The sequence below is a fragment of the Pelodiscus sinensis genome, chromosome 1, assembly GCF_049634645.1.
Source record: "Pelodiscus sinensis isolate JC-2024 chromosome 1, ASM4963464v1, whole genome shotgun sequence".
In the NCBI taxonomy this organism is placed as follows: domain Eukaryota; kingdom Metazoa; phylum Chordata; order Testudines; family Trionychidae; genus Pelodiscus; species Pelodiscus sinensis.
The window spans coordinates 284320552-284348204 of NC_134711.1; the positions used below are offsets into that span (position 1 = coordinate 284320552).

General features: G+C 41.1%; 1 protein-coding gene across 2 annotated transcripts in view; it reads right to left on the reverse strand.

Moving 5' to 3' along the window:
• VWA8 (von Willebrand factor A domain containing 8) overlaps nucleotides 1-27653 on the reverse strand; it is a 251624-nt gene that overhangs the window by 62932 nt on the left and 161039 nt on the right. The window contains exons 26-33 of one of the 2 annotated variants that reach the window (XM_075918951.1): nucleotides 25873-26024; nucleotides 20342-20450; nucleotides 19125-19263; nucleotides 15952-16154; nucleotides 3608-3724; nucleotides 1909-1973; nucleotides 1682-1807; nucleotides 582-691 (exon numbers count right to left, since the gene is read on the reverse strand). In XM_075918951.1, the coding sequence (XP_075775066.1) occupies nucleotides 582-691; nucleotides 1682-1807; nucleotides 1909-1973; nucleotides 3608-3724; nucleotides 15952-16154; nucleotides 19125-19263; nucleotides 20342-20450; nucleotides 25873-26024 (1021 nt within the window). The remainder of the gene's footprint in view (nucleotides 1-581; nucleotides 692-1681; nucleotides 1808-1908; nucleotides 1974-3607; nucleotides 3725-15951; nucleotides 16155-19124; nucleotides 19264-20341; nucleotides 20451-25872; nucleotides 26025-27653) is intronic. The other variant, XM_075918952.1, reaches the window with a different exon arrangement.

Genomic DNA, 27653 nt, shown 5'->3' on the forward strand with positions numbered 1-27653 from the left:
GTGGATAAACATCTGGTCCTGAGGCCTCATTACTGTTTAGTGTATCCATTTGTTCCAAACCCTCCTCTATTGACAATATTCAATGATTGTGATGTGCTGACAACATTTTTCTGAGGAATACAAGCAACAGAAGAAAAACCAGCAAGTTTTAACTTTTAATATCTCAGTAAAATCTGAATGGAATTTCATGGGATATAGAAAAGGCACTTCAGCAGCCAAAAGTGTTCCTCCTCCTGAATATCTAAGCCTGCTACATACAATGGAGGTATGAGAGCTTCTCAAATGAAAGGTTACAAGAATTACTTATAGTGAAAAGTGTTAGGCAATCTACTTAACGGGCTTGCAACCACCACCCCCTGTAATGTAGGTGTGTCTGTCTGCAGTTTTCAAAATTTCTGAGCTATTTTATTCAAACAATTCTAAACACATGCTCAAAATTTTGACATCTTTTTTTGAAACAATGGTATGAATAACACACCACAGGAAAACAATCAGATATGAAATTACTCAAACATCTATAGATAGAAAGAAAAGAAACATCTATAGATAGAAAGAAAATGAGAGAGGTTTACATTGAGTACCTGTTGTTAAACCAAAACCTTTCTCAACGGGGTCTTCATTCAATGCATGCAGTTGGCAAACTCCACTCTCTTCAGATACCATATGTGCTGGCTTGGTTAAAAGAAATTTCCTGTAAACAAGGCAGTCTTATTAAAATATGGTGTAACACTAACCAAGGGTATTTTTATTTATTAAATAGTAAAAATAGTCTACACTTCTATAACAAGGATCTCAACATGCTTTCCTTAAAATTAGGGATGTTAAGAAGCATGTAATTCAATAATCATGTAGTCGACAAAAAATTTTTCTACTACACAATCGATAAGGGATAGCACTCAGTAGCAACTATCCCCACTGTGGCTCTGCACTGAAAGTAATTTAGGAGCCGGGCAGGCAGGAAGCCTGGCTCAGTCCTGGCTGCACAGGGCCCCGAGAGCTATCCCAATTGTACCTCTGCATTTATAGTATATTAGGAGCTGGGCAGACAGGCAGCCCGGCTCAGTACTGACTCATGCCAGAAATGTGTGGTCGATAGCATTAACTGATAAGCTATTAACACTATTACATCCCTATTTAAAATTAATGAAGTCTCACAGAACACCTTTGAGGTTGGAAAGTGTTTATTTTATCTAGTTTACAGGTTGAGAAAGAAAACAAGAGAGGCAGTTTTGCTTCCGATAGCTATATATACAGCTTTATTTATTATGAAGTTAAATAGAAACTGGAAAATGGAGTATTGTTTGTTCCATTAAACTATGAAGCAAAGTAACTGGGAGAGTGAATTGAGTCAGATTTTCAGTCAGTCACACTAATAATTTCAAAGACCTAATTTACACAGGCATAAATATCAACTGTGTAAAATATGGCATTAAAGTTGGCATATCCAAATTTTCAGAGGTGCAATTTTACTTAAGCTCATCTTGCACACTCAACACTCAGGATTCACATCAGGCATTTGGGCAGGTCAGGGAAGGCGCACACAAATATTAGTAATTGTTTTTAAATATTGCCAAATATCCCCATTTATTCTATGTCTGTATAGACCTTAGCATAGGGGATCTAGATCCAGGACTTGGGCCCCTAGATTCTGCAAAACAAATAAATAATTTGGTTAACTTACTGATTTAGTTTGCTTTCAACCAAGAGCCAACGGTCTTCAGCCACTAAGAAAACTGATTTGATATTGATAGGTAGGGAGATAGTATGAGTTTGACCCTCTAGTACATCTAGAACAATAAGGTGGTTTCTGTGAAATGTATACCAAGAAAACAATTATGAGGCAAAGAATGTACATGACGAATCTATTCATTTTAAATAAAAGTGATGTAATTTATAATAAACTCTTACCCTCCTTCTTTGTAGAACACAAGCCAGTTTTTACGTGAAAACTCTCTGCACATTTTGTGACTGATCTAAAAAAATACATTACATATCAATTACAATTTATCAGGTCTATCCTTACATCCATAGTCAGGGCCCTACCAAATTCCATTCTGGTCAATTTCATGCTCATAGGATTTTAAAAATCATAAATGTCACCTATTTAAATCTGAAATTCACTTTAGTAATTGAAGGGGCCCTGACCCATAAAGGAGTTGTTGGGAGGGGATCACAAATACATTGTAGGTGAGGATTGTAGTACTGCTACCCTTACTTCTGCACTGCTGCTGCCCGCAGAGCTGGGCATGGAATGGTACTGCCATCCTTATTTCTGCACTGCTTTCTGTAGAGCTTGACCCTCAGTCAACAGCCACTATTCTGTGGCCACCCAGCTCTGAATCCAGAAGCTCAGATGTAATGGTGGCGGAGATCGCAGGTTGGGGGAGGCTGTGTATCCCTAACAGCCAGTTGTGGCGTGGCTCTGTCCATGCTTCAGACCCTCACTGCAGTACCCACTGCATGGTGGTCCCTGGCTCAGGCTGTGGTCATGCTTCCTGCTCTTCCAGCACTCCAGGGCTGGGGCAGCTGGGGATGCGCAACCTGTCCTCCCAGCACTCTGAGGCCAGAGGCACCAGTCTGGGGCAGGTTCTGGCAGCCATGGTGTGGGAGGGAGCCTCTAGGCTCCAGTGGAGGAAGGGTTTTGGAAGGGGTGGGACCTCAGGCAGAAGGGGTGGGGATGGCCTCCCCCAGCCAGCATAGCATGGCATGATATTTGCACCTTTACTTCTGCGCTGCTGCTGGTGGGGAACTGCCTTAAGAGTTGGGCCCCCAGACCTTAGGTGCTGCTCTCCAGCTGCCCAGCTCTGAAGGCAGTGCAGAAGGATGGTAATACCAAGATCCCTTCTAAAATAATCTTTTGACCCTGCCTTGTAAATTCCTTTTGGATTAGAATCCCTAATCTGAGAAACACCGTCTCCATCCTGTGAATTCTGTCTAGCATAGGGTAAGAGCACAGAAAAGATCAGATTTCATGGCGGGAACTAGATTTCATTTCAGGACATGTTTTTCATGGCCATAAATTTGGTAGGGCCCTATTTAGTTTTTGCTTGTTGTCTGGTTAGAAAGGTCAGAAACTAAAATATTTGGCCAAAAGTATCAAAAAAGTTTACCTAAAGTTAGATTCCTGAACTTAAATATTTAGGGACCTAAACAGTGCTGACCTAAACGTTTAGGGCTCTAAAGAGTGTTGAAAATCAAACAGCAACCACTGAAATCATACCAAATTCACTGGTTTTTCTTTTATGAATTAACTCACTATATTAACCACAAAGCAGCTTTCCACCTTGTCCAAATTCTTAAATTGCATCATATTAAAATGAATTAAGTCCGTTAGGCTTAACAGAATCATAATATTTTGTAAGAAAATATTCGGTAACTCTTAAGGAAATATCTGAATGGGTTTTGTTGCAAAAACTACGTATCTCTATAAAATGGCCTCTGTTTGTTGCCTTCTGTTCTGGAACAGTGATATATTCTGTTGGTACAAAACTGAGAATTTAGTTTTTGTTCCATAAACGATAGAAGGAAATTATTCTGCTATCATGACCCGCACTCCTTAGCTCTGATAAATCTGCTATAGTCTATCCAGAAAGTTGCTATTCCTCACCGGCTCCTCCTTGTTGCCCCACCAGGATGCTCGCTTTGGAACCTCTTGGGAATCTGGCGAGAGTAAAAGTCGATGAATGGCACCAGTGTTCGTATCGAGCAACAAGACAACATTACTCTGTAAACACAAAAGAGAGCATTACTTCCACTCTTCTTGAAGCCCACAGCACTGGCTCTACATGAAGTGTCCTGGCTCTTTGCTACTGAAGCTATTTAATGTCACAAGGAAATTCAATTTGGAAAGTACGAATTGGATTATACTTTGCTGAAAAATTGCAGACTGGATCCTCTGCAGAACTAACGAAGTACGGCAAAGATACCACTTAACTGACAATGGTTGATACAGATGAATGTCCTATTTTAAATGTCTCTGTTTTAATTGTACTGAAAAAAAATCAAATTTGTTTTCTTCTGGAGTTTACATCAGTATTTATAGAGATCTGTGTAAATCTAATGTTAATTTACAGTGGCCTCTCTATCTTATTAAAAGATTTGGGTGCAACTCTTGTTTCCTTAACATTATGCTAGAGCAGGAGTGGGGAACACTTTTTGTGTTGGGGACCGCTGACACACAGAAAAATCACTTTCCCAGGAGTGAAAAGCAAAACAAAAACAATAACAAAACCCCCCAAACTCCTAACTGACGCAGCCCCCGACTGAGAAGGGGAAAGACAGTCTCCATATTTCCCTTGCATACCAGAGCCTTGGGAGGCCCAGTTTAGCAGATTTTGTGTGCTCCAGCCCTGTGCAGGCATGGCAGGGGGCTGGAGCACCAAAATAGGCTCTCCAATGGTAGGGGAGGAAGCCCTGAACCTCAGGGGGCCTGGATCCAGCTGGATCCAGTTCCCCACCCCTTTGCTAGAGCAAAAGAGCCCACCTGAAAATTTAAATAATATAGAAGTTGAAAAACTATTATATGGAAAAAGGTTAAGCAGAAATTTGCCTGGCCCCTGTAGTGCCTCTTTAAATATTTCTTTTCACAGGTTCTAAATTGGTTTCTAATGCATTAAACTTTTAACAACTCTGAAAAATGATCACACACAGCCAACCTAAACTGATTTCAATTACATTTTAAGGCTACCAAAGAATAAGCTAATTAAGTCTTGTATTTCATTACTGCATTAATGTCTTAGATCTAAATCTTCGTCATTCAGTGAAATGCTAAGTTCTTCAAGGTTTTTTTAAGGACATAGTAAAAGTGAATTGTATGTGTATCTAACATCTGAAGTAATACACACTGAATAATAAAGGACTAAAAAGATGAAAAGCTTCAGAGGGGAAGCCAAGTTAGTCTGTAACAGGAAAAACTTAAAAAACAACAAATAGTCTGGTAGCACTTTAAAGACTAACAATATTCTCCTAAATCAAATATGTACTGTACTAACTTAATCAGAATCACAATTTTTTGTGGATTGTGGGTAACCTTCATATTTTCTCTAGGGCTGTTATTTTAGAGGAATGAACTTTTCATTTTTAATAAGAGATTGTAGCTAAATATGGTAAAGCATTTAAAATATTATCATGACATTTGTAGCATTTGGGAAATTCAGCTGCAGCTCAGCTCTTCTAATAAAAGAAGAATTTGTTAAATGGTCATGTATTCCAAACCAAATTATAGAAATGTGGCTCAGGAAGAAAAGGAAAGGGTTTGTTTTGGGTTTGGTTTTGTGCCATATTGTATTTATATATTTCTGCATCAGCATAGCTGAACTGCAGAAACGCATTAGCTTTCCAAACCACAAAACCCTATATGAATCAGTTTTTCTACTTAGCATTAAGTTCATGCGTGCAGTTGGCAACATAAAAAGTCACTCTACCCCACCCCTTTTGATGTTAATGGTTTCCTTCTGTGCTTAGTGACCGATGGCATATTCTGTCTGTGTTTAATAATAGAATTTTGCGTCACTTGTGAACACATCCAGTTATATTCCTGGCAATCCTTCAAGTGAAATGGGAAAAGATGCTGATGTGCAGTTCCGTTATGTTTGTTCTTGACTGGGAGAAAAGTAACCTTTGGGTGACCTCATGACCCTGTTGTCTGGAATTCCAAACTTTGGACAGATGTAATAACCCGTCTCATGAGGTGGCGTTCTTTTATTTTTAGTGACTGCAGAGTTTTCCTTTCCTTACTGCTGCTTTTATTTTGGTAGGATTTTCCTCTTAAAACTCCATTAGCTAAACAGGACTGCAATTTCACTGCTGGATGGAGAAGTTATGCTTAGCACTCTTGTAGGCACAATGGGGAGCAGGGGTGAGCCGCTGCAGATAAAAGTAATAATGTAGTATTTAAACCTTACTTACTTCCTCCTTTTTAGCCATCTTTTTTGTCCACAACACAATGTCCTGTTCCCTGGTCCTTAACTCCATTCCCAGTTTCTCCCTCTTATATGCCTCCTCCCAGACACAACCATGCTCACACACTTCCTCCCTTGTCTTATATTATTCACCCCCTGGAAACACATACATGCAACAAATCCAAATATTCCCCCCCCCCCCTTTTCAGTTACAGGTGAGAATTTCTTATTGGCTCTTGAGCCTTGCAATGTAAACCTCTCCCTACAGTGTGTGTTCCCAAAGTCTCCTTTACACAAGCAACTTCTTCCAACACTGCTCCTTGCAAACCTATATCTCTTAGGTGACACTAATGGATTTAGCAACTCTGTCACTGTATATCTGGTAAAACAGGGGTAGAAAGTGAACTGTCCTGTTAGTTCAAGTGCAGGAAGTCTCTACAGTGGATTTGAAGGTCTTAGGTTTCAACTGTGCTGAATCTGAGCTGGGAAAAAATAATATGTGAACCTGGAATATCACAATTTATACACCAAAGGAAGTGGTCGCAAGCTGAGAACTACTTTCCCCCCAAATTTAGGGTTAGCCTACAAATTGCCATAATACACTCTGCAGGAACTTTCAGTTGCTACCAGCGGGGTCTGCATGGACCAAGTAATGTACAACATTTTAGTGTGTTCTAGAAATCACGCCCATGTAAAGTACATTCCCTCAACCTCCCACCTTGCAGAGAAGTCCTTAATGAGCTTTTATAATCACTTATTGATTGTAAAATATGTGTGAGGACCTTGGAATATTTCTAGTTGTTGAAATGTTTTTATATTGCAAAATGTTAACAGAGTAAATTATTATGTTGGGTAAATGTCAGTTTTATTGTGTTTCTATAGTTTACATTTCAATTAATGGGAGCTGTCTCTTTAAGAGCAATATGGGATGGAAATACAAAACAATGTGTAGGAGATTTTCTCTATCTGTCAGCAGAGCAGATGTTCTCATGTGTAAGATCCAAAAACTTGATTTAATCTGTTTATTTTTCAAGAAAACAAATCTCATTCATGAAGATGTAGTATCAGGTCTTCTTCACACACTAAGCTCCACAAACTTGCCTGATATCTATCTGTTACCAGCAGCACTGGGTGTGTACAGAGGGGAAACTCTTGTCTGTGAGGGGGAGGGCTACCCAGCCTATTGAGTGGGATGATTGCAAGAAGCACTGCCACCAAGCCATTTCTCTGAAGAGCTGAAGGCCCCTACTGAGCACTTTGAACTCCTTCCCCAGGAGAGCCATTTATGGATATACCACCAAAATTCAGGTGGGAAAGGTGAAGCTCTCCTAAGCCACCAATTTCAGCGTTAGATATGGGAGGAATAAAAAAGGGTCACTCTCCCCACTTAATTCCTCAGGCTATTCAATAGATCAGTGGTCACCAACCAGTAGATCGAGATTTACCAGTAGATCTTGGAGCCTCTGACAGGTGATCCTGACTGGTTTGGCCAGGAAGCCTTCAAGTGCTGGCACTTCAATTGCCCTCCATCTGCTGTCATACTGCTCCTTCCCTCTGCCTTGGAGATGCCCCCCTGACAGCCTCCTGTTTGCTGTACAGGCTGTGGGAGGGAGAAGAGGAGGGGCGCTGATGTCAGGGTGTCCTTCCTCCCCTCACTTTTGTACCTTATCTCCACACAGAGAGAATGGGATGGAGGGAGTTTGGCAATGCAAATCTCTGTGTCTCACACACACACACACACACACACACACACACACACACACACACACACACACACACACACACACACACACACACACACACACCATGTGTGTGTCTGTCATTCTCACAAACACACACACACACACACACACACACACCATGTGTGTGTCTGTCATTCTCACAAACACACAATGTCCTTCATTCTCATCTCCTGACCCAACGCATATATGGAGGCTTGTTACTACTTTTACTGCTTGCAAAGTGTGTTACTTCGGGGCAGGAGCAGCCCAAGGCCGGCTGCAGCAACTGGCGCCCTAGGCGGGGCAGCGCAATCGGCGCCCCTGCTTGCACAGCCGACAATGGCCGTGACGTCATCATCGGGCGCCCGGGCCAGTGGTGCCTTTGGCAGCTGCCTAGCTCGCCTAGGCTCACAGGCCGCCCCTGCTTTGGGGTTTTGACTGGTCTGTGCATTTCATGATTTTCATTTCTCTCTTACGTTTAAATTAAATTCCTGGAGTAGTGAGTTCTAAAATGCTGAATCTGTTGTGGCTGGAGTAACTGCTGCTCCTGGAAATGGCTGGCATGTTCGTCATGCAGCTCCTGAGAAAGGCAGAACAGGGGTCTCCACATGCTGTCCTTGCCTGCAGACACCACTCCTGTAGCTCCCATTGATCAATAACAGGGAACCGTGGCCAGTAGAAGCTGTGGACTCAGTGCCTATAGATGAGGGTTAGCACATGGTTCCATGGAAATACTGCTTTACATGCCAGCTTCTTTCAGGAGTGGTACAGGACCAGGGCAGGAGTAAGCCTGCCTTACCCCCACTGTTCCACCTGGAAGCCATCTCAGTTAAACGGAGCCCAGCCAGAGCCTGCTTCTTGAACCCAACCCAGCCCTGAAACTCCTGCACCCAATCTCCTGCCCAGACTTGAGTCCCCTTGCACCCAAACCCCTTCCCACCAGCTTGTACCCTGAAACTCCTCCTGTACCCCAATCTTCCACCCTAGGCTAACCCAGAGCTCCTCCTACACTCCAAACTCCTCGGCCCATGGACCAGAGCCTGCACCCCAACCTCCTACTCCAGCCCAGTGAAAGAGAATAAGGATGGAGTAGGAAGGGTGATGGAGTGACCAGGGTGTGGTCTCAGAAAAGGGGTGGAGCAGGGGCAGGGCCTCAAAGAAGGGGCGGGAGGGAAGTGGGGCATGAGTATTTGGGTTTGAGGTAGATCTTACATTGCACTTAAACTGAAAAAGTGAACTTGTGGTTAAAAAGGTTGGTGACCACTACAATAGAATGTAAGTCTCCCATTCCTCTCCCCAGGAAATATGGAGGTGGGGGAGTGGCTTAAACATTGGTAATCCACATAAATATGCAATGAAAACCCCAGCAAAAGTACCCATCAGTAAAACTGTCTCTAAGAGAGGAAGAAGAAATTAAGCACTTTTATTTTAGTGCAATGCTTTTGATTCATTGCAGATGGACATTATATGAGAAATAATAAGCAGCAGCAGTTTGTCTGCACAGACATAGATATAGTTGTCTCATCCTTTTAATTATAATTATCTATTTATGGGTGTTTCGTAATTGAGTCATAAATGTTCATCTAAAAATGTTTTATTAAACCAGTGATTTGGAAAGACACTACTCTCTGATACTAATTATCCAAGGTATTTTTAAAACAAAAATAACAAAAGGAGAAGCAGAGATTTTATTTTATTTGTAAAGTTGTTTTTCTTTTCCTTCAAGATGTTGGTACTTTTTGGTTCTTTTTCAGAATATGCATAATATTAATACCGTATTTTCCGGCGTATAGGGCGACTGGGCGTATAAGACGACCCCCTATCTTTTTAATTAAAAGATAGGGTTTCATCTTATACCCCAGCGCCCTTCCACCTCCTTTGCTCCCGGTGTCCCTGGTCTGCTGGAGATGGTCCCCAGCAGACCAGAGGCACCGGGAGCAAAGCCGCCAGGAGCGCCTGGGCTCCCCCCCGCCGGAGCCCCTCTGCGGCTTTGAAAGCCTCGGGGGAAGCCGGCGGGGGGGCATCCCAGGCGCGCATGGGCTCCCCCCCCGCCGGAGCCCCTCCGCGGCTTTGAAAGCCTCGGGGGAAGCCGGCGGGGGGGCATCCCAGGCGCGCATGGGCTCCCCCCCCCCCGCCGGAGCCCCTCCGCGGCTTTGAAAGCCTCGGGGGAAGCCGGCGGCGGGGCATCCCAGGCGCGCATGGGCTGCCCCGCCGCCGGCTTGCCCCGAGGCTTTCAAAGTCGCGGAGGGGCTCCGGCGGGCGGGCAGCCCATGCGCGCCTGGGATGCCCCCCCGCCGGCTTCCCCCGAGGCTTTCAAAGCCGCGGAGGGGCTCCGGCGGGCGGGCAGCCCATGCGCGCCTGGGATGCTCTGCCGCCGGCTTCCCCCGAGGCTTTCAAAGCCGCGGAGGGGCTCCGGCGGCGGGGCATCCGGCGTACAAGACGACCCCCGATTTTTGGGGGATGTTTTTTAACTTCAGAGGTTGTCTTGTACGCCGGAATATACGGTACTTGTGTTTATCAGCAAATATCCAAAGGGCTGGTGGTGTTGTTTACACAATGATGCCTGGTATTGATTATAGCACTTTCGGTCTCCAAACCACTTTACCTGGTAGCTAATCTACACAATGCCTCGTCAGGTCAGTATGTTATTACTCTTCCTGACAAAAGGAAGATGCAAACCAGAAAAGATAAGTGACTTTCCCTGGGCCACACAGTCAGTGGCAGAGCTCAGATTAGCACTCGGAAGTCCTATTCTTGATTCGCTATTTGTTTTTGCTTCCCCTGGTGTTTATCACCTCACAAATATCAATGCATTTGGCCTCATCTAAGTAAGTAACAGCATCATTCCTAATTTTACAGATGTAAGATAAATCAAATGGTTTGCCCAGGACTACCTGTTGCAGAGCTAAGTATAAAATCTAGGTCTCATGACTTTTAGTCCATTTTTTTAACCTTGTCCACTAGGTTACACATGCCTTCTCAAAGTCTGAATGCTTAACTGAACTATTCAAAATTCTTGATTCTACAAATTAAGATTGAATTGGCTTGCCAGCAATATTGTCAAACCTTCTGGCCTATGGTTACAACTAGAAATATTTCAAGATCAGATGGATTCCCACACTTCCCAGCAGGGACCAGAAAGCACAGAGATTTAAAACTGAAAGAAAAGCAAAACAAACGAAAACATTTCTTCATTTTCTTTTTTAAAGCCTTAAGGAAGGATTACGTATTTTCAAGTTAAAATTCTGGATAAAAGTAACAAGATGTGTTATCTCATGTGCTCATTTGCCTGCCTCTAGACTTCAAAATTATCTGTCAGAAGACAAATAAACAGGATCCTATTGTACCATTTTCTAAAATGTCCTGATTTATTGGATGCCTGAAGTGGGCAATACTGTCTTTCCTTTCCCTTTCCACATCAAAATCATGTAATGAAAAGCCACTACAAGGATTTTTCTCATTCTCCTGGAAGCAATAGGCAGAATGAATGTTAGCAGTATTCTGGGCTCTGATTACTCTGCCTGATATGAAACTAAACCAGAGGTGGTCAAAAGGGCCTCTGTGGGCTGGATTCGGGTGGATCCGGCTTGCAGAGGCCCTTCTGCTCCCTACCCTCAGGCCAATTAGGGCCTGGGGGTAGGGGAGCACCTGAAGCCTTCTCCGCTTCGTCTGGAGGTGGGGTAGCCCTGTCCCTGTCCCTTCTGGGGTGGCCTGGGCTACTTCAAAAAATTTTGAAGTGGCCCCTGGGCAAAATTATTGCCTACCCCTGAACTAAACAAACTAAATGAGCTGTGAACTAAAGGAGAGCTCAAATCAAAGCTCCAGATGACACAGCAGTGGCCATCCAGGCTACACCAGGATCCAGCCCACCAGATAAACACCTATTTCCTTGGGGTCCCATTTTGAGCTTTGAAAAGTGCAAGTTATTAACAGGGCCTTCCAACTGGTGAAAAATTAAACAACAATAGGCAACAATCCATGATGTTTAAAATATGCTACATGAGTAAGGATGATAAAATGCGGTTAATTCACTAGTCGACTAGTTGATGGAATTTCCAGCGGGGGCTCTTGTACATTTCAAAGGAGGAATGAGGAAGTGCCTATAGACTAGTCAAAAAATTATCCAATAAGCATATCGGATGGTCGACTAGTCTTTAACATCCTTATACACGAGTGGAGCATATTACTTAGTTTTTCTGCATAAACTGCAAAAAAACTGATTGTTATAGAAGGGTCAAGTCATTTTTGAAGGCATCCTAAACATACATAGGCACTCGAAGTCCAAATTGTCAGTTTAATGAAGTATATCCTAAGAATCAATGACAATCTATTTTAAGTTTGCGTATGAAATCCTAAGATAATACAAAAACACAGTAATATTATCATGAGGATATTATTTTTCAGCATGATAATTAGGTTAATTTTTTAAATGCCTTGGTCCAACTGGGCACTTGCTGCGAAAGACAAACCTGAAGTTGCCAACATTCAAACTTATGGTCAAAGAAAGAAAAGAAGGTTACATCTGAACAAGAATTAACAGTAATGATGCAATAAGCCACAACAGCCAATCTACAGTACAGTCTCTATATCAGAGTTTAATTCAAACTTTTATTGAAAAATGTATTGTAGAAGGACAGACATCACAGTGTAAAACCAATCACCGAGTTAACCGCCTAAGATTTCACAGAAGCCTTTGGTAAAATATTCCCATCTCTTCCAAAAGAGATTTAATGCTACTGCAGCTTGGTTAAAAATAATACTAAAAAAGTAATTATTTTTATTTTAGGAATTTCAGACATTTAGAAATATCATGGGAGAGTAATTGCTGGGCTCTGCTGTCAGAAAAAGTCAACTTTCTAAATGTGTTCTGACACTCAAGGCAGAGGATCGAGTGCCATCTGTTTTACAATTTCCTGTACTGACCATAGAGGGCAAAGCCTTGTTTTCAACTAAGCAAACTCATTATGAGCTTCTCAAAATAGCTCAAATAGTTCTTTTATAACTCATCAAGACAATTCCACTGGCAACAGCGATAGGAAGTTAGCTTTTGGATGAGAATTCGGAGAGAGTATTTCTAGAGACCCAATTCAACATGGATTGCAATTCTTCTGAGGTCAATAACAGATTGTCCCTGCTTAGATATGCACTGAATTTGGTCATAAGTCTTAGATAAGTCAAACGTGCCTAGAGTTAGGCTATGGCTTCCTGGAATGCTAAATATGCATGAGATATTTGATACCTCGTCAGCTGTGTCAATGGAAATTTCTCATTCCTTCTGCTAAATGCATGAAAGATTCCTTAGTGTTACATAACAGCCACTAGGAAATGGGGAAAGAAACCCAAAACCAGTACGAAAAAAAATTAGAAAAGGAAGGAGACTGGTGACCAACAACAATGGTAATTGTTAATGCTATGTCTCATATCACCTAGGAATGTAAACAGGATGCAAGACTGGAAGGGACCTGCTGAGCCATTCATTCTTTTCTTGTAACCTCTGGATATGTTGACTCTCAAAGTGTTTGAGAGCCTGTACAATAGTTTGCTGCTAGAACAATCTGTTCTGAGCTATGATTTCCAGGTCACTAGGAGATAGGCTGCATGACTTCATGTTGGCCTTCAAGATTTCTTTATAATGCACCAACAGAGTGCTTTCCATGAACAAGCTGGCCTTAGAAGACCAACTTTGGTATCTGTGTATCATCCATCCTTAGAACATGACCAAATCAGTGAAACTCTTGCTTCCATACTTATGACACCACACAGCTTAAGGAACTCCGTGTTAGGAATTTTGTCCCACCAATTCATATTGGCAATCTCCCTGAGGTAGCACACATAGAAATGACTAGGTTTCAAAACATGGTGGTGATATGGTCCACGACTCCGAGCCATACAGCAGTCTATCAGGCAGTTGTCCTGAAGATCCTAATACCTTCAAATGTAGTTTAGTACCGTGATCATTCCATAAGCATCTGGTCAGTTTTCTGAAGGCAGCACTGGCTTTGGCTAGTCAAGCAGATACATCATCATCATAGTTTATGTTGAAGGAAGGTATGCTTCCAAGATAATAAAACTTATCAACAGCATAAGGGCAGACAGTATCAGCAGCAGTTATCACTGGAGTACTGGGCTCTTTCCAACAGACTGAGACATAACCTCTGTTTTCTTGAGGCTCACAGTAAGTTCAAAATGGTGAGCAGAAATAGTAATATGATCAAAAAGCTCTTGGGCATCCTCGACTGAATGAGCCAACAATGTACAGTCATCAGCATCAGGAAATCATACTTTGGTGTGAACACTTTGGTGTGAACCTAATGTCTTTGGAAGCTGAAAATGCTACAGTCCATTCAAAACTGAACAGATATGCCCAACTTGCTATCTCTGAAAGCAACTAACAGTATCCTTGAAAAGTAGATGCTGAACTGGAGTGGCGCAAGGACGTATCCTAGTTTTGTTTCAGTTGATACTTCAAAAAGTACTGGTATCTCTCCGTTGTTAAGGATACAACCCAGCATATAGCACACCATGAAAAGACTGAAATATTGATACATTTTTCAGGACAGCTGATTCACCTAAGTACCTTCTAAAACCTGTTTCTGTTGACTGTGTCAAAATGCCTTTGTCAGGTCGATGAAGATCACGTAGAGATCCTCATGTTACTCTCTATATTTTTCTTGTATTTGCCTGGCTGTGAATATCATGTCAGCAGTGCCCTGACTGGCACAAAATAAACACTGGCTTTCAGGAATTATGCCATTTGTGAACGCATGTGGTGACAGCCAGTTGTAGAGGACGCAGGCCAGGATCTTACTATAGACAATGGTGAGATGCCCCAGTGTACATCACAGCATGAACAGTCACCTTCTCTTATATATGTGTAAAATCAGGGCATCTTTGAAATTCCTGGGGGACTTGTGCTATCTCACCCATTTATCACCATGGGAAAAAGAGCATCAGCTGGCCACCACCATTATAAATCTGTAATGGGATTGTGTCACTGCCTGGTGCCTTTCCAGATTTCATCTGCTTGACAGTTCTTTATATATGATCAAGAGTTGGTGGTACAGTAAAACTCCAGTGGTCCGGCATCCAATGGTCCGGCACTCCTGATGGTCCGGCACCCTCTGGAACCCGGAAGTGCTCCGGGAAGCCAGACAATTGGAGCTGCTCTGTCCCTGTTCCCCGATTCAGCTGCTGCTGAAAGTGACCAGCGGCTGACTTGGGGACGCCTCGGGCAGAGAAGCTGGGGTACTGCCAGGTTGGTCCCCTAGCACCGCCCCTCAGCGCTGCGGGACCAACCCGGAAGCACCCCAGCTGCTCTGCCTCAGACTTCCCCAAGTCAGCCGCTGCTGAAACTGACCAGCGGCTAACTCCGGGAAGCCCGGGGAAGAGAACCCCATCTGCTCTGCCCCGGGCTTCCCGGAGTCAGCAGCTGGTCAGTTTCAGCAGCGGCTGACTTGGGGAGGTCTGGGTCAAAGCAGCAGGGGTGCTGCCGGGTTGGTCCCGCAGCACCGAGGGGCGCATCCCCTCCACTCCATCCCAGACCTCTCATAGACCCCCTCCCTTCTGATAGTCTGGCATATTTGATAATCCGATACCCCCTGGGTCCTAAAGGTGCCAGATTATCGGAAGTTTACTGTATAACCAGCTGTGAATCTTTTCAAGAATGCTGCTGAGGAATCTTTTCAAGAATGCTGCTGTCAAAAGTTGATATTTGGTTTAATACGTTATGAAAAGGTTCAGCCCAGTGGTTTTTAGCACTATTTGTAACCAGAGTGCTGCCATCAGGAGTGTGCACTGGTGTAGAGCCAGCACCACCACGGCTCAGAGACTGTTTTCAGCCCATCAAAGAATGCTTTAAAATCATGTCTGTCGGCTGCGCCTTCAAGTTTAAATGCTTTACATTTCCACCAATTCTCTCATTTGCCATAATTTGACTTGTACCTTCTGCTTAGCTCAAATATATGCTTATTTCCTGAAGGCATTGTCTTTATCACTGATCCCAACCAGGTGTGTCAAATACATCTTATCAAGAAGAGTTCAGACATCTTTGTCCTTTGTCATCAAACAAGCCCTTCTGTTTGCATTTTTGGAAACCTAGTATTCCATCATTCAGTAAACCAGCCTAAACACTGCAAACAAAAGTAGAGCTGAGGGACCCTCTCTAAAAGTCTGGAGTGCAGATAGACCAAGTATCTAGAAGTGTGCATACTTATCAGAAAGTATCTCACAACCTACAGAGGTGGAGTAACCTCAGGGATCCTACTCTGGCAGTACTGTACTAATTTCCTCACAATCAAACATAAAACAGGATATCAATTTATTTATTTTACCTGCTCTTCATGTAGAATCACTTGCCCTTTCAGTGGATTTCCCAGAGGTGCCACAGTCACAAAGGGCTGCCATATACTTCCAACTGTTCTTGGGAAAATGTCATAACAATCCACAAAGTATCCCTTTTTACTAGATACATTCATGAAATATAAGGAAACTGGATTGCATGTAGCCACATAAAGTATGTTTTCAGTCTCATCTGCTGAAAGAAAAGGCAAATTAATAAAAGAAATAGATACTTTCATGATCCAAAATCATGTTAACCAGCTGATTAACGGAAAACTGAATGATGTTATCATGGGAATACAGCAGCGTATTTAAAATAAATTTATCCTATAATTGCACATATAGAAATACATGTGGAACTATGTACTACTTTCAACCCACAGCAGCATTCCCACTGATGATAAAGGGAATTTTGTACATAAAGCAGGGATGTGATGTGGCCAATATGTAAACTAATATATTAATAGACAAGTTGTAACCTGCTTCACATGGATTAGTAACTTCCTCCAATTATTCCAAATGATAGTTGAGTAGCAGTCCAAGATATAAAGCTAGTTTGCCATGCAAATTAATTGCTAAAGACACTAGCTATATGAATCCTTATAACTATAATTGTGTGCAGCACAAACAAGTTTACTTATGCATGTTTACTTATAAAAAAATTTATAAGAAAGAGAAAACTATAGCAAATTTTTTCAGATTGACTTTTTAAAAATGTGTCCACTTACTGGAACTAAAACACCTGGTCACCAATTATATATAAGAGGAAGGAAATATAAGGTGGTGAAGGAAACACTACAATAGTTTTTGACTCAATTGAGACATTTCTGAGCATCAAATTAAAATTCTAATTTTTAGAAAGGTATCATCAAAAATTTGTGAGCGCCCTTAGAAAGTGAAGCCACAAAAGGCAGCATTGTTAACTTTCATAAGTTTGATATATTTATAATATAAAATAAATTACATTCACAAAATGTAATACATTTTAAAATATACTATAAATAATGGTCAGAAATGATGTGGTGTGCATTAGGATATATATATATATATAATCTAGTTGAATAAGGCAGTGTTGATTCAATAGGAAAAGAGATGGATCAGCATGAGCACCAGAGAGAAAGCACAGAACTCTGCATCCTACAAGTCCTGCATTAGAACTGATTTTAATTAGGAAGGGGCAAAATTAAAAAGCTTTTTAAAAATAATTTTAAAACAATGTATTATATAATAAATAGTTAAGCACACTTTGAATCACAATTCTATATTTCATTTTAGAGACAAATCTCCTTTACAGTTTACACTATCACCAATATGTTTCAATGGAATTATTTTCCATGATTGTTTTTGCATTTTATCTTCTGACTTAAAAAAAGTTAAAAGCAATGAAGAGAAAAGCAAGCAATATTATTTTTCCTCTCATGTAGTACAGATTCCCAGAAATGCATTCTCTGTGCTACTGAGTGTACACTCTGTGCAGAATTTGTAGAAATTCTTCTTCATTGCAATTACTAAAATGTGATATTGCTCTTGCATATTTCAAAAAGAGAATACAGGCAGTCCCCGACTTACGCGGATCCGACTTATGTCGGATCCGCACTTACGAACGGGGCTTTCTCGCCCCGGAGGTCGAGGTAGCGGATTGCTATCTGCGAGCTCCGGGGCGAGAAAGCCCCGTTCGTAAGCTGCTCCGGTGCCCCTGGTCTGCTGGAGACCGTCTCCAGCAGACCAGAGGCACCGGGCGGGTTCCCGCGCTTCTGAGGCTTTGCCAGAGCAAAGCCTCAGAAGCGCGGGGAACCGCCGCTGCTGCCGCTTGTGTCCCGGTGCCTGTGGTCTGCTGGGGACAGTCCCCAGCAGACCACAGGCACCGGGACTCAAGCCGCAGCCGCGGGGGGGTCCCGCGCCTCTGAGACTTTGCCAGAGCAAAGCCTCAGAGACGCGGCACCCCGCTGCCGCTGTGGCTCTGCTCCCCGTGTCCCTGGTCTGCTGGGGGGGGGGGGCGCGGCTAGTGTGCCCCCCCCCCAGCAGACCAGGCTTTTGTTTTGGACCCTGGAGCAGAGCAGCTGGGGCGCTGCGGATTGGTCCTGCAGCGCCCGCTCTGGGCACTACTGGACCAACCTGGCAGCACCCCAGCTGCTCTGCCCCAGGTCCTGATTCAGCCGCTGCTGGTCAGTTTCAGCAGTGGCTGAATCAGGACGCCTGGGGCAGAGCAGCTGGGGTGCTGCTGGGTTGGTCCAGTAGCGCCGAGGAGCGGTGCTACTGGAGCAACCCAGCAGCACCCCAGCTGCTCTGCCGGAGGCGTCCCCAAGTCAGCCACTGCTGAAACTGACCAGCGCTGACTACAGGAAGCCCGAGGCAGAGTTGCTCTGCCCCAGGCTTCCTGGAATCAGCGCTGATCAGTTTCAGCAGCAGCTGACTTGGAGAAGCTTGGGGTTCTTAAGTTGAATCTGTATGTAAGTCAGAACTGGCGGTCAGTTTCAGCAGTGGCTGAATCTGGACGCCAGTTCCGACTTACATTCAGGGTACGTCTAGACTACATGCCTCTGGCGACAGAGGCATGTAGATTAGGCTACCCGACAGAGTAAAATGAAGCGGCGATTTAAATAATCGCCGCTTCATTTAAATTTACATGGCTGCCGCGTTGAGCCGACAAACAGCTGATCAGCTGTTTGTCGGCTCAGCGCGATAGTCTGGACGCTCCCCTGCCGACATCAAAGGGAGTTGTCGACAACCCAGGTATGCCTCCTGGGATGAGGCATACCTGGGTTGTCGACAACTCCCTTTGATGTCGGCAGGGGAGCGTCCTGGCTGCCGCGTTGAGCCGACAAACAGCTGATCAGCTGTTTGTCGGCTCAACGCGGCAGCCATGTAAATTTAAATGAAGCGGCGATTATTTAAATCGCCGCTTCATTTTACTCTGTCGGGTAGCCTAATCTACATGCCTCTGTCGCCAGAGGCATGTAGTCTAGACGTACCTACAGACTCAACTTAAGAACAAACCTACAGTCCCTATCTTGTACGTAACCCGGGGACTGCCTGTACAAGTTACATAATACTGAATATTAGGGAACAGCTATGATCTCATCTGTCCAATTCCTTGTTTTCTCCAGTGAATCTTTTATTGTACAATAAGAGGGATCTTGCAAAAGTTACAAATATTTTACTGTACCTTCTGCTACAGCAACATCGCAGACCAAGTTAACCTCATTCAAAGGCAGTGTCCAAAAAGCAAGTTCTTCTGTGAAACTGAGGGACCTTGCTTCATAACGTTCCAGTGGAAATCCCTGAATATTTAAATATACTGGACCCTAAAAGAAAGCCAAAAGCATGAGGATGAGGTATTTTATTTCACTCACCAACCTTTATAAACTCTAGTTTTCCTAACGGTTTCTATTGCTTTTAGCATTAAATGCCAGACCAAGCATTAAAAACAGGAGAGGATGGCTTATGTTTAATAAGAAACCAGACTGCTCTTTTTGTAAGCTCTTTGCATCCCACCCGGAGCTCTTAAGATCCTATCACCATTTCCCCCATAATATACAAGCTATGCTGTCCCCCTCACGTGAGGGCTATGTATGTCAACTAGAACATCCATCTAGTAATGGGGGATGTTTGGAACCATGATCTTTAATCCCATGGAGTAGAGGTCACACTGCCTAGAGTGCATTTGATCAATCTTGAGCACATTGCATATTTGCAAAGAAACATCACACTGTATTTTTTGATTAGGGAAGGTTTAAAATATCAAACGTAACATTACATTAACTACCCCCCTCCCACACACACACGTAATAATTGATAGAGACAGGGCAAGATATTGGATTTGTATAAGATGTGGATAAGATTCAGGCTGGAGGCAAAGTCAGATCAAAGATTCAGATTTGAGAGAGAGAAAAATTCAGAACTCTGCTGCATGTGAAATTAAGCTAGAATACAGGCTCTTCTCCATTTTAGATCTCATTCAGATGAATTGTGATCTGGGGACTGAAACTGGACCTCCCCACACATCCATGACTGTTTCTGGACTTTTCTAAAAATGACATTGTCACCTTCACAGCAAAAACTCTGCAAGAGCTTTTGAACTCCACCGTGTAAAATCCTCCCACTCCAATCAAAGTACTCCTTGCTTTTTATGTCCTGAATATGGAGGGATTACAAGACAGGTCCCCACAGCAACTCAACTTGCAGTGTGAATACATAAATTAAGTCTATTTTTTAAATCTGTACAATTAAAACAGCTTTTATTTCATTAGAAAAATCAACTCAAATTCTTCTTTCTGCAGAAAATGAGTGACAACTTCTATTTATTAAATTATGATCAGGGTGATCTTATATTTGCTGTAAAAATAACAAATCAATATTTTTAAGCATTAAAAAGACACAAACCTTTATATTTAACTGATGAGTTTCCGTTGGACACAGTAGTTTTGGCTTTGCATTCCCTGATTGATTGATTCTCCAGTAGCCCATAAATGTATGGTCTGGTAATGGTAGTCTGTCAAACAACATATGAACAAGGAACATTTATCCTTGTTAATTTGCAATCATATAACCACAGAGTTATTCTAACACGCTATTTTGAAAATTCCCTTGTGGAAAATGCTCCCTTGCTGAAGCATTCAATTTCTTTTAAATGCCAAAAATTTTAATGTTCTGAAATACAAGTACTCTCAGTCTGTTAATTTGAAGTCCAAGTTGGCTGAGTCATTTAGAGACACATATTCAGTGCTCCCTTGATCAACTTAACTCAGTTCAAAGTGGATGCCAGAATGAGTGAGAGAAGTTCTACTAAGTGATGTGCTTCTCAAGGAAAACTGCATAATGGGTATAGCAAATGAGGCAACAGGTTATTGCTGCAAGAAGTAGCATTAATTGCTGTAGTATGTTCTCCAACACCCACTGGATAGGTCACACAGTGCAGACAATGGCTCTATTCTAATTGCCTATGCTGCCACAATTGGACTGTATCACAAGAAAGTCCAGAAGGATGGTCCTTTTACATATCCTGTGAAGACTATCTATATGGCAGGCGCCAAGTTTCTCATAGATGCTTAGCCTCCACTACTGTTCATGGACACAAGCTCACAACATAACCCTTGCCAACTATGCAGAAAAGTTGGGGTTAATTTGTCTAAACCTTGATGATGTTTTCATTTGTTTCCATTTGTTTTTCACTAGGGAAGAGAACAGCTGAGCTACTGTCAAAAATACATTTCTGTAATAACTGAAAATATTGATATATAAAATAGTTTCACAGAAAATACAGCATTTAGGTTTTCCTCTATTTGCTCTCTCTCCCAAATGATTTTCAACTACTAATACAATGATGTAAAGTTTTGTTAATGCAGAGTAATTACATTAAAATGAATGAACTGATATGCTTACATACCAGTATCAGAAGACTGCCTTTTGGTCGCTCTTATTTGGGATTAGTTGGTATGTAGCATGTATTTAATTAGCTTTTAGCGTAAAGAAAGTTGAGAGCATGTGCAAGACATTTTTGAACACTATTTAAACCTCTTACGTTATTGCACAACTACAAAACTTGGCATGAGAATAGAAGACATCCCATCTCCCTCCTTCTAAAAATACATCTCTGAAGTCTATTTTAAGTAAGTTCTCAAACTGTTTATTAAGTCTATGCTTGATCTCTCTTGTTCTATTTGTGTCTGTTCCTACAGTTAGAATTTAAAATAATAGGCTGTGCAATTAAAGGATGTTTGTTTCTTTTAGATATTTTGGTCTGAGAGGGGCCTTAATTAAAACTCTAGCATCCCTGAACTTTGGAGAAGTTACTAATCTCTCTCTATTCCAACTGTAGGAATGAATAATTATATTTTGTAATCTTTCTGAACAGCACAAAAAGGAAATATTCTAATAATTGCTCTTCCCATGTAGAGAGTAGATCTATCACCATACCCATTCTGTCCTGGGCCCATTTGCTGAGGCTCCCAGTAAAGTTGCCAAAGGTCAGGTTCGCGATATTGAATTAGAAAATGGATTGAAAGCACCAAAGCATTTCAATGTTCAGACATAAAATGCTAATGACTTTTTGGTGATGCAATTTGGGCTGAATTTAAATCAGCTTGACAGGCTGTGTTTTCCATTAAGCTTAATTCCTTTAGTTAACCAGATCTGAGAGGATCTCCTAGAACTGGTGGATCCTACTGCTGGCCAGATCCTTTCTGGCCAGTTGCCCACCCACACACTGTGAGTGGTGGGGATCCAGTGCCCAACAATGGAGGGGAGAAGAGGTGCAAGCATGATGATCAGACAAAATGTATACTGAGCCTCTGAACGGATCACTAAGCTCGCCAACAGTCTCTGGCTAGCAAGTTCCTTTTTTTCACTACTGCCTCTGGCTGGGCTGGCACCCCGGGGGAACTCAAGAACCTCTGGCCCAGGATGCTGGCCAGGATGTGTGTTGTTTTGTACACAGCCTCCAGTTGCATTATCAATCAAAAGGAAAAACCATAGCTAAAAACCAATAGCTTTCCAGTGGGGACCAATTATAATAATTACTTTCTAAGAAGAGGATATATAGGTAAGTCTTCTAGCCTTTATAAACATCAATTCTACAACTCTACGTGTATAAAAAGACATCTGTAAAGTTCCTAAAGATACCTTGCCTTACTGGGGACTACTAGATGGGGAGCAAAGAAAACAGAGTTATATTTTCCCACTTCTTGCTTGACAGGCAATACCAAAAAAATCTCAGCCAACTCACAAAATTGAGGGAGCCAAGACCTGTCACTAATCTGACCACAGATTAACTTTAAGGAAGGACTGTCAAACCAGCACAATTAGAAAAAAGTTCAGCTTATTCTAAAATTGAAATGGGCTATACAAAATTAGAGATCTAAAGAAGATATGATAAAATAACAAATGGCTTAAAGAAGCCCAACTAGGTGATCCTATTTAATATTTCCAAAATAGCATAGTGAAATTAAAAAGACAAAAACATAAAATATACAAAAGATACCTTTTCAAAGCAACATATGGAACTCATGCCCTGATGATATGCTACTATCATCATGCAAGATCTCAAAGTAGGTAGAGTCCTATTTATTCAGTGCTTAGGAGCAAGATCCAAAGAAAAATATGCTACAAGATGTGATGCTGGTGACTTGATAAATAGCTTTCTTCTTCCTGTACCAGTAGTGAATCAACGTGCAGAATAGTGTTAGGAGTCATTTGTTAGAGATGCTGTCCTTCAGAGAGCAATTAGAGACCTCAAAGCATTTGCGAGTTTCACTGTGTGAATCTGGTACCCTGGCCAAATTCCATCTTGGGTCTTGTTTCCCTGACAGTTTCAATTCACTATGGTAGTTTTCTTCACTTTTTGTCCTGAACAATTGCTGCAGAAGTGATTGACTTTCAGTGGTGTGTGAAGCAATCTTTTATATATAACTATTTTACCAGGATATTATTGTAAATTGATTCATTAATGTCTGGGAAAGTATACTGAAATCATTGAATTAAAATGATCACTGTTAAGAAATGTGATGTATATTATCAAGAAAAATACATTTTTAATACATTTTTTTAAAATTATATATACACGAGAAAAACACTTGCAGTTAAATTAGCTAAAAAAAATATTGACTGGGCCATTAATAATTAACTGAAAAATCATGCTGAATTTTCACCAATTTAGAGTATTTCATAGTTAAGTGCATTTCCACAAAAGTATCTGTGACTAATTAGTCAGTCTGTCTTCTGGAGAAACAGCTTTTGGAGGAGGTTATAATTTTGTTTGCTGGTCTCTGAACACGATTAATTTCTCTGAGGGCTCTAAGTTTTTTAAGTTTTATAACCTGCTCCAAAATCTCATACCAAAAAGTCTGACACCATAGAATATGGATTATCATCATTCTTAGCTTTGGAGAAAGGTAGAGAGAGTCTATAGGCTACCCTGATTGCTTCAATGGAACAACGCATATTGCAGGAATCCCTTTTTATTGGTCATTAATGATCTCCCAACCCTTTTCACAAGACTAGGCATATTCATTCCAAAGTCCAAGCAAGGTATATTCATTCCAAATTCCAAGCAAAAACTCTAAAATGGATGACTGCATTCTGCCTCCCTGAATTCACCCTGAGGTTTAACTGGATACAGCCTTCTTTGGCGTATCATATCCTAAACTGCTGCGTAATACCCGAGTGGTGTTCATGTGCCTAGCATGCACATTTCAGCTAGTACATTTCACTCTGATTCATGGTAGAAGTAATAACTCCTGCCTGAAAGATCCTGTAGAAGTCCCTTGGATAAAGCGATATGGAATAAAGATTCATCTCTGCTACATATGAGAAGCTCTGTATACTAAAATAAAACATTCAAAATATTTTAATATGTGCGGTAACCACATTTTAATTCATGGTAATCAGGAATCTTGGAAATTAGGACTGAAATACAGTGGCAAAACTATATGGAGATATTTTCATAGCACTCAGACACATGATTATTGCTCTCTCAAATTCCTGCAAAATGTTTAAAAAAAAAATTAAAGTAGACCTAGACCAAAAACCCTAGATATGAATGCTTCTGAGCTTTGGGGAAGTTCAAATATGATATTTTTCTCTACAATATGCTGCACTCTGAATCTAATCATCTCCGAGTCTGTTTATGACCTTCATGGCTAAGATCATATCCAATAAAAGTAAATTATATATTTACTATTCTAAAATCCTTATTTAAATTAAATAAAATGCCAATTTATCAAATATAAGCTCTCTAACTCAACACACACTTTATAATCTTTCAAAACTGAATTTACAAATTATTCTTCACAAGTAAATTATGGAGATTGCAGCACCAGTTTCAGGGGTATATTGTCATCTTGATGCATATGGTAGCTTCTCAGGCACTGAGTTTCTCAGACACATGATTCCTCAGGCATCAGGATGACAAATTATGCCATAGTCATTCGACTGTCTGTCTCCTTCAAAACATTTATGTAAGTTGCTAGGCATGATTATAGGAGTGCTCCTGCAGGAGAAATCTAAACAGTGACAACTGATAAAGATGTTTTGTCAGTGGAGTCAGCTCAGCTCCTTCTTAGCAAACATAAAAATAGCATAATTCTATGTAAAACTGAATTTTATATAACCCATGCTTTGCTTTACTGTAAAAGGGAAATATTTGTTTCTCCATAAACAGTTCCTTGACTGGTTTAATAGCTTGTTTTTTCTGAGAATCCTTTAAAGATTTATTAGATTTTTCAAAACATCTCAGAATTTTTTTTTAAATTGTTCTTAATTATGTTTATATATCAAATAATATATTATTGCAAGGCAGAAAAAAACCAACATTCATGTGAAGTGCAAAGGTAGGAGCTGAACCGTGACTTAATAATTTAGTATTTTTAAAAAACTGGCCGTTGTATTTCTGATCTCTCAAATAGTACATAGTATCACAAATTCAGTCAAAGGCCATGACAATTAAACACGAATGGGGCTCTGGATACAAGCAAATATTACAACCTTTCTTGTTGCCTGCATGGACAGCTAAGTGCTCTGACATGCTATGCTGATGTATTTTTATAGGGCTGAAGATTAAGGACCAATTCCTGCTCCAACTGCAAACAAAGGGATTTGTTCTGCTTCTTAGTTTAATGGGAAATAGGAAAAGATCTGTAGTAATCCAATAAAAAACACAGACGGAGAAAGAAACAAATATTTCCCTTTATTTGTTTGTATCTGTTTGTCAGACATACTATTTACATGTACATGGAAATTACACAGAGATGAAACAATAGTAAGTTATAACTACTAAACTGATCAGTAAAATATAATTGTCATTTATTTCAATCAGAAAAGTATTTAGTTTCAAGTATCTCAGGTTGTTAGCAGCAATATAAAAGCGAAAAATGGCTGATAGAGACAAATGTTCTTAATACATATTAAGTTAGTCTTACTCCTTGGCCAGCTGTATACTGGTGGGCTTTGCTCCAATAGGTATCCCATGTTTGTGCAAAGTGCTGATTAAAGTATCACGCATTTCATTATTGTAGGAGTCAAAGTCGAACACATTTCGAACCACATTTGCAAGTCCTTCAGTTGGAAATTTCTGCACAGAAACAAAACCCCAACATTTATCTTATTAAATACTTCTATTAAGTTATTGTACATTGCACATATATCTCCATTAATTGAGAGAGAAATGCTATGCTTACTTGTCATAAAGCAACAAAACAAATGGTATAATTATTTCCTGGAAACACAACTTCTGTTGAAATTAAAGAAAACAGCACATCAGATTCATAGAGCTGAGTAGTTGAGCTCTATCAGTCATCCTTTTAGTGTTGCTAGATAGAATATAACAAGCAACAAACACAATAAATACAGAACTAACAATATGAATGCTAAATTTCACTGCTCAGTTGCTGTCTGTGGGTGACTTATTTTCATAATCTCTATACGTTATGTCTCCATAATCATAGAGTCTGCATATCACTCTTGGATTGGCTGACAGTCATAGTACAGAGATTTGTATAATCACTTAAGGTATGTCTACACTTGCACCGTCTTTCAAGAAAGGAATGCAAATGAAGACATTTAAAATTGCAAATGAACCCGGGATTTAAATGTCCTGTGCTTCATTTGCATAATTGCATTATGGCACTGTTTCGAAATAGCGCTATTTCGAAATAAAAAACGCTGTTAAGGTGCAGTTATTTCACAAGAAAACCCTTCTCTTGAAATAACTCGTAAACCTCATTGTATGAGGAATAAGGGTTATTTCGAGAGAAGGGTTTTCTCTCGAAATAACCGTGTCTTAACAGCGCCTGTTATTTTGAAATAGCGCCATAATGCGATTATGCAAATGAAGCACAGGATATATAAATCCTGGCTTCATTTGCAATTTCAAATGTCTTCGTTTGCATCCCTCTCTCGAAAGAGGGTAGAAGTGTAGACATACCCTTACTATTACTTCTGATTCACACACTCAACATTTTCAGGTTTTCTGCCAACAACAAAGAAATTGTCTTAGCTTCTTACTCTTTTCAGCACACAGAAAAATTCCAAAATTTCATGAAAGAAAACAACACTAGAACAAAGAAAGTGGGGCTGTGGAACTGCTGTAAAATAAATTGTTTAACCATATGACTAATTTCCCTCTTTTCTTCCTACAGGCCAGCAGTGCTCATTGACTCATTTCCCTCCTTCCTTCCCTCCTCACTGATTACCTGCAAGGTCCTTACTCCAGAATAATTTATATATTTGTTTACACTGATTGTTTACATTAGTTTAATCCCACCTCCTCCTTTTCTTGCCAGTTTTAAAACATAGTTTACTGTAAAATGTTGCCCCTCTGCTAAGTAGTAGCAGATTGGCAGGGCCTTGGACACTGGTTTTCTATGAAGGAGAACTCGGTGAAGCAATCTGCATATTTACTTAGTGCAACTTGTGTATTTACACTACATGCATTAGTCTTTCAACAGAAGTGGGCATAAAAGGCACATAGACAAACCCCTCTTTTGGAAATTCCAGCCCACATACTAATACCCTGTTCCCCAAAAGCAATTCTGCATTCATAATTGACTTCACGGAGGGAAAATGAGGAAGAGAACCAATTCTCATACTGCTGGCAACAGCGTTCCTAAAACAACTTGCACCAGAATACAAACCAATGCAGAGCACTTCTTGTGTTTACAAAAACAACCCTCCCCTCCCCCCCAGCTCCCTCCAAAAAATC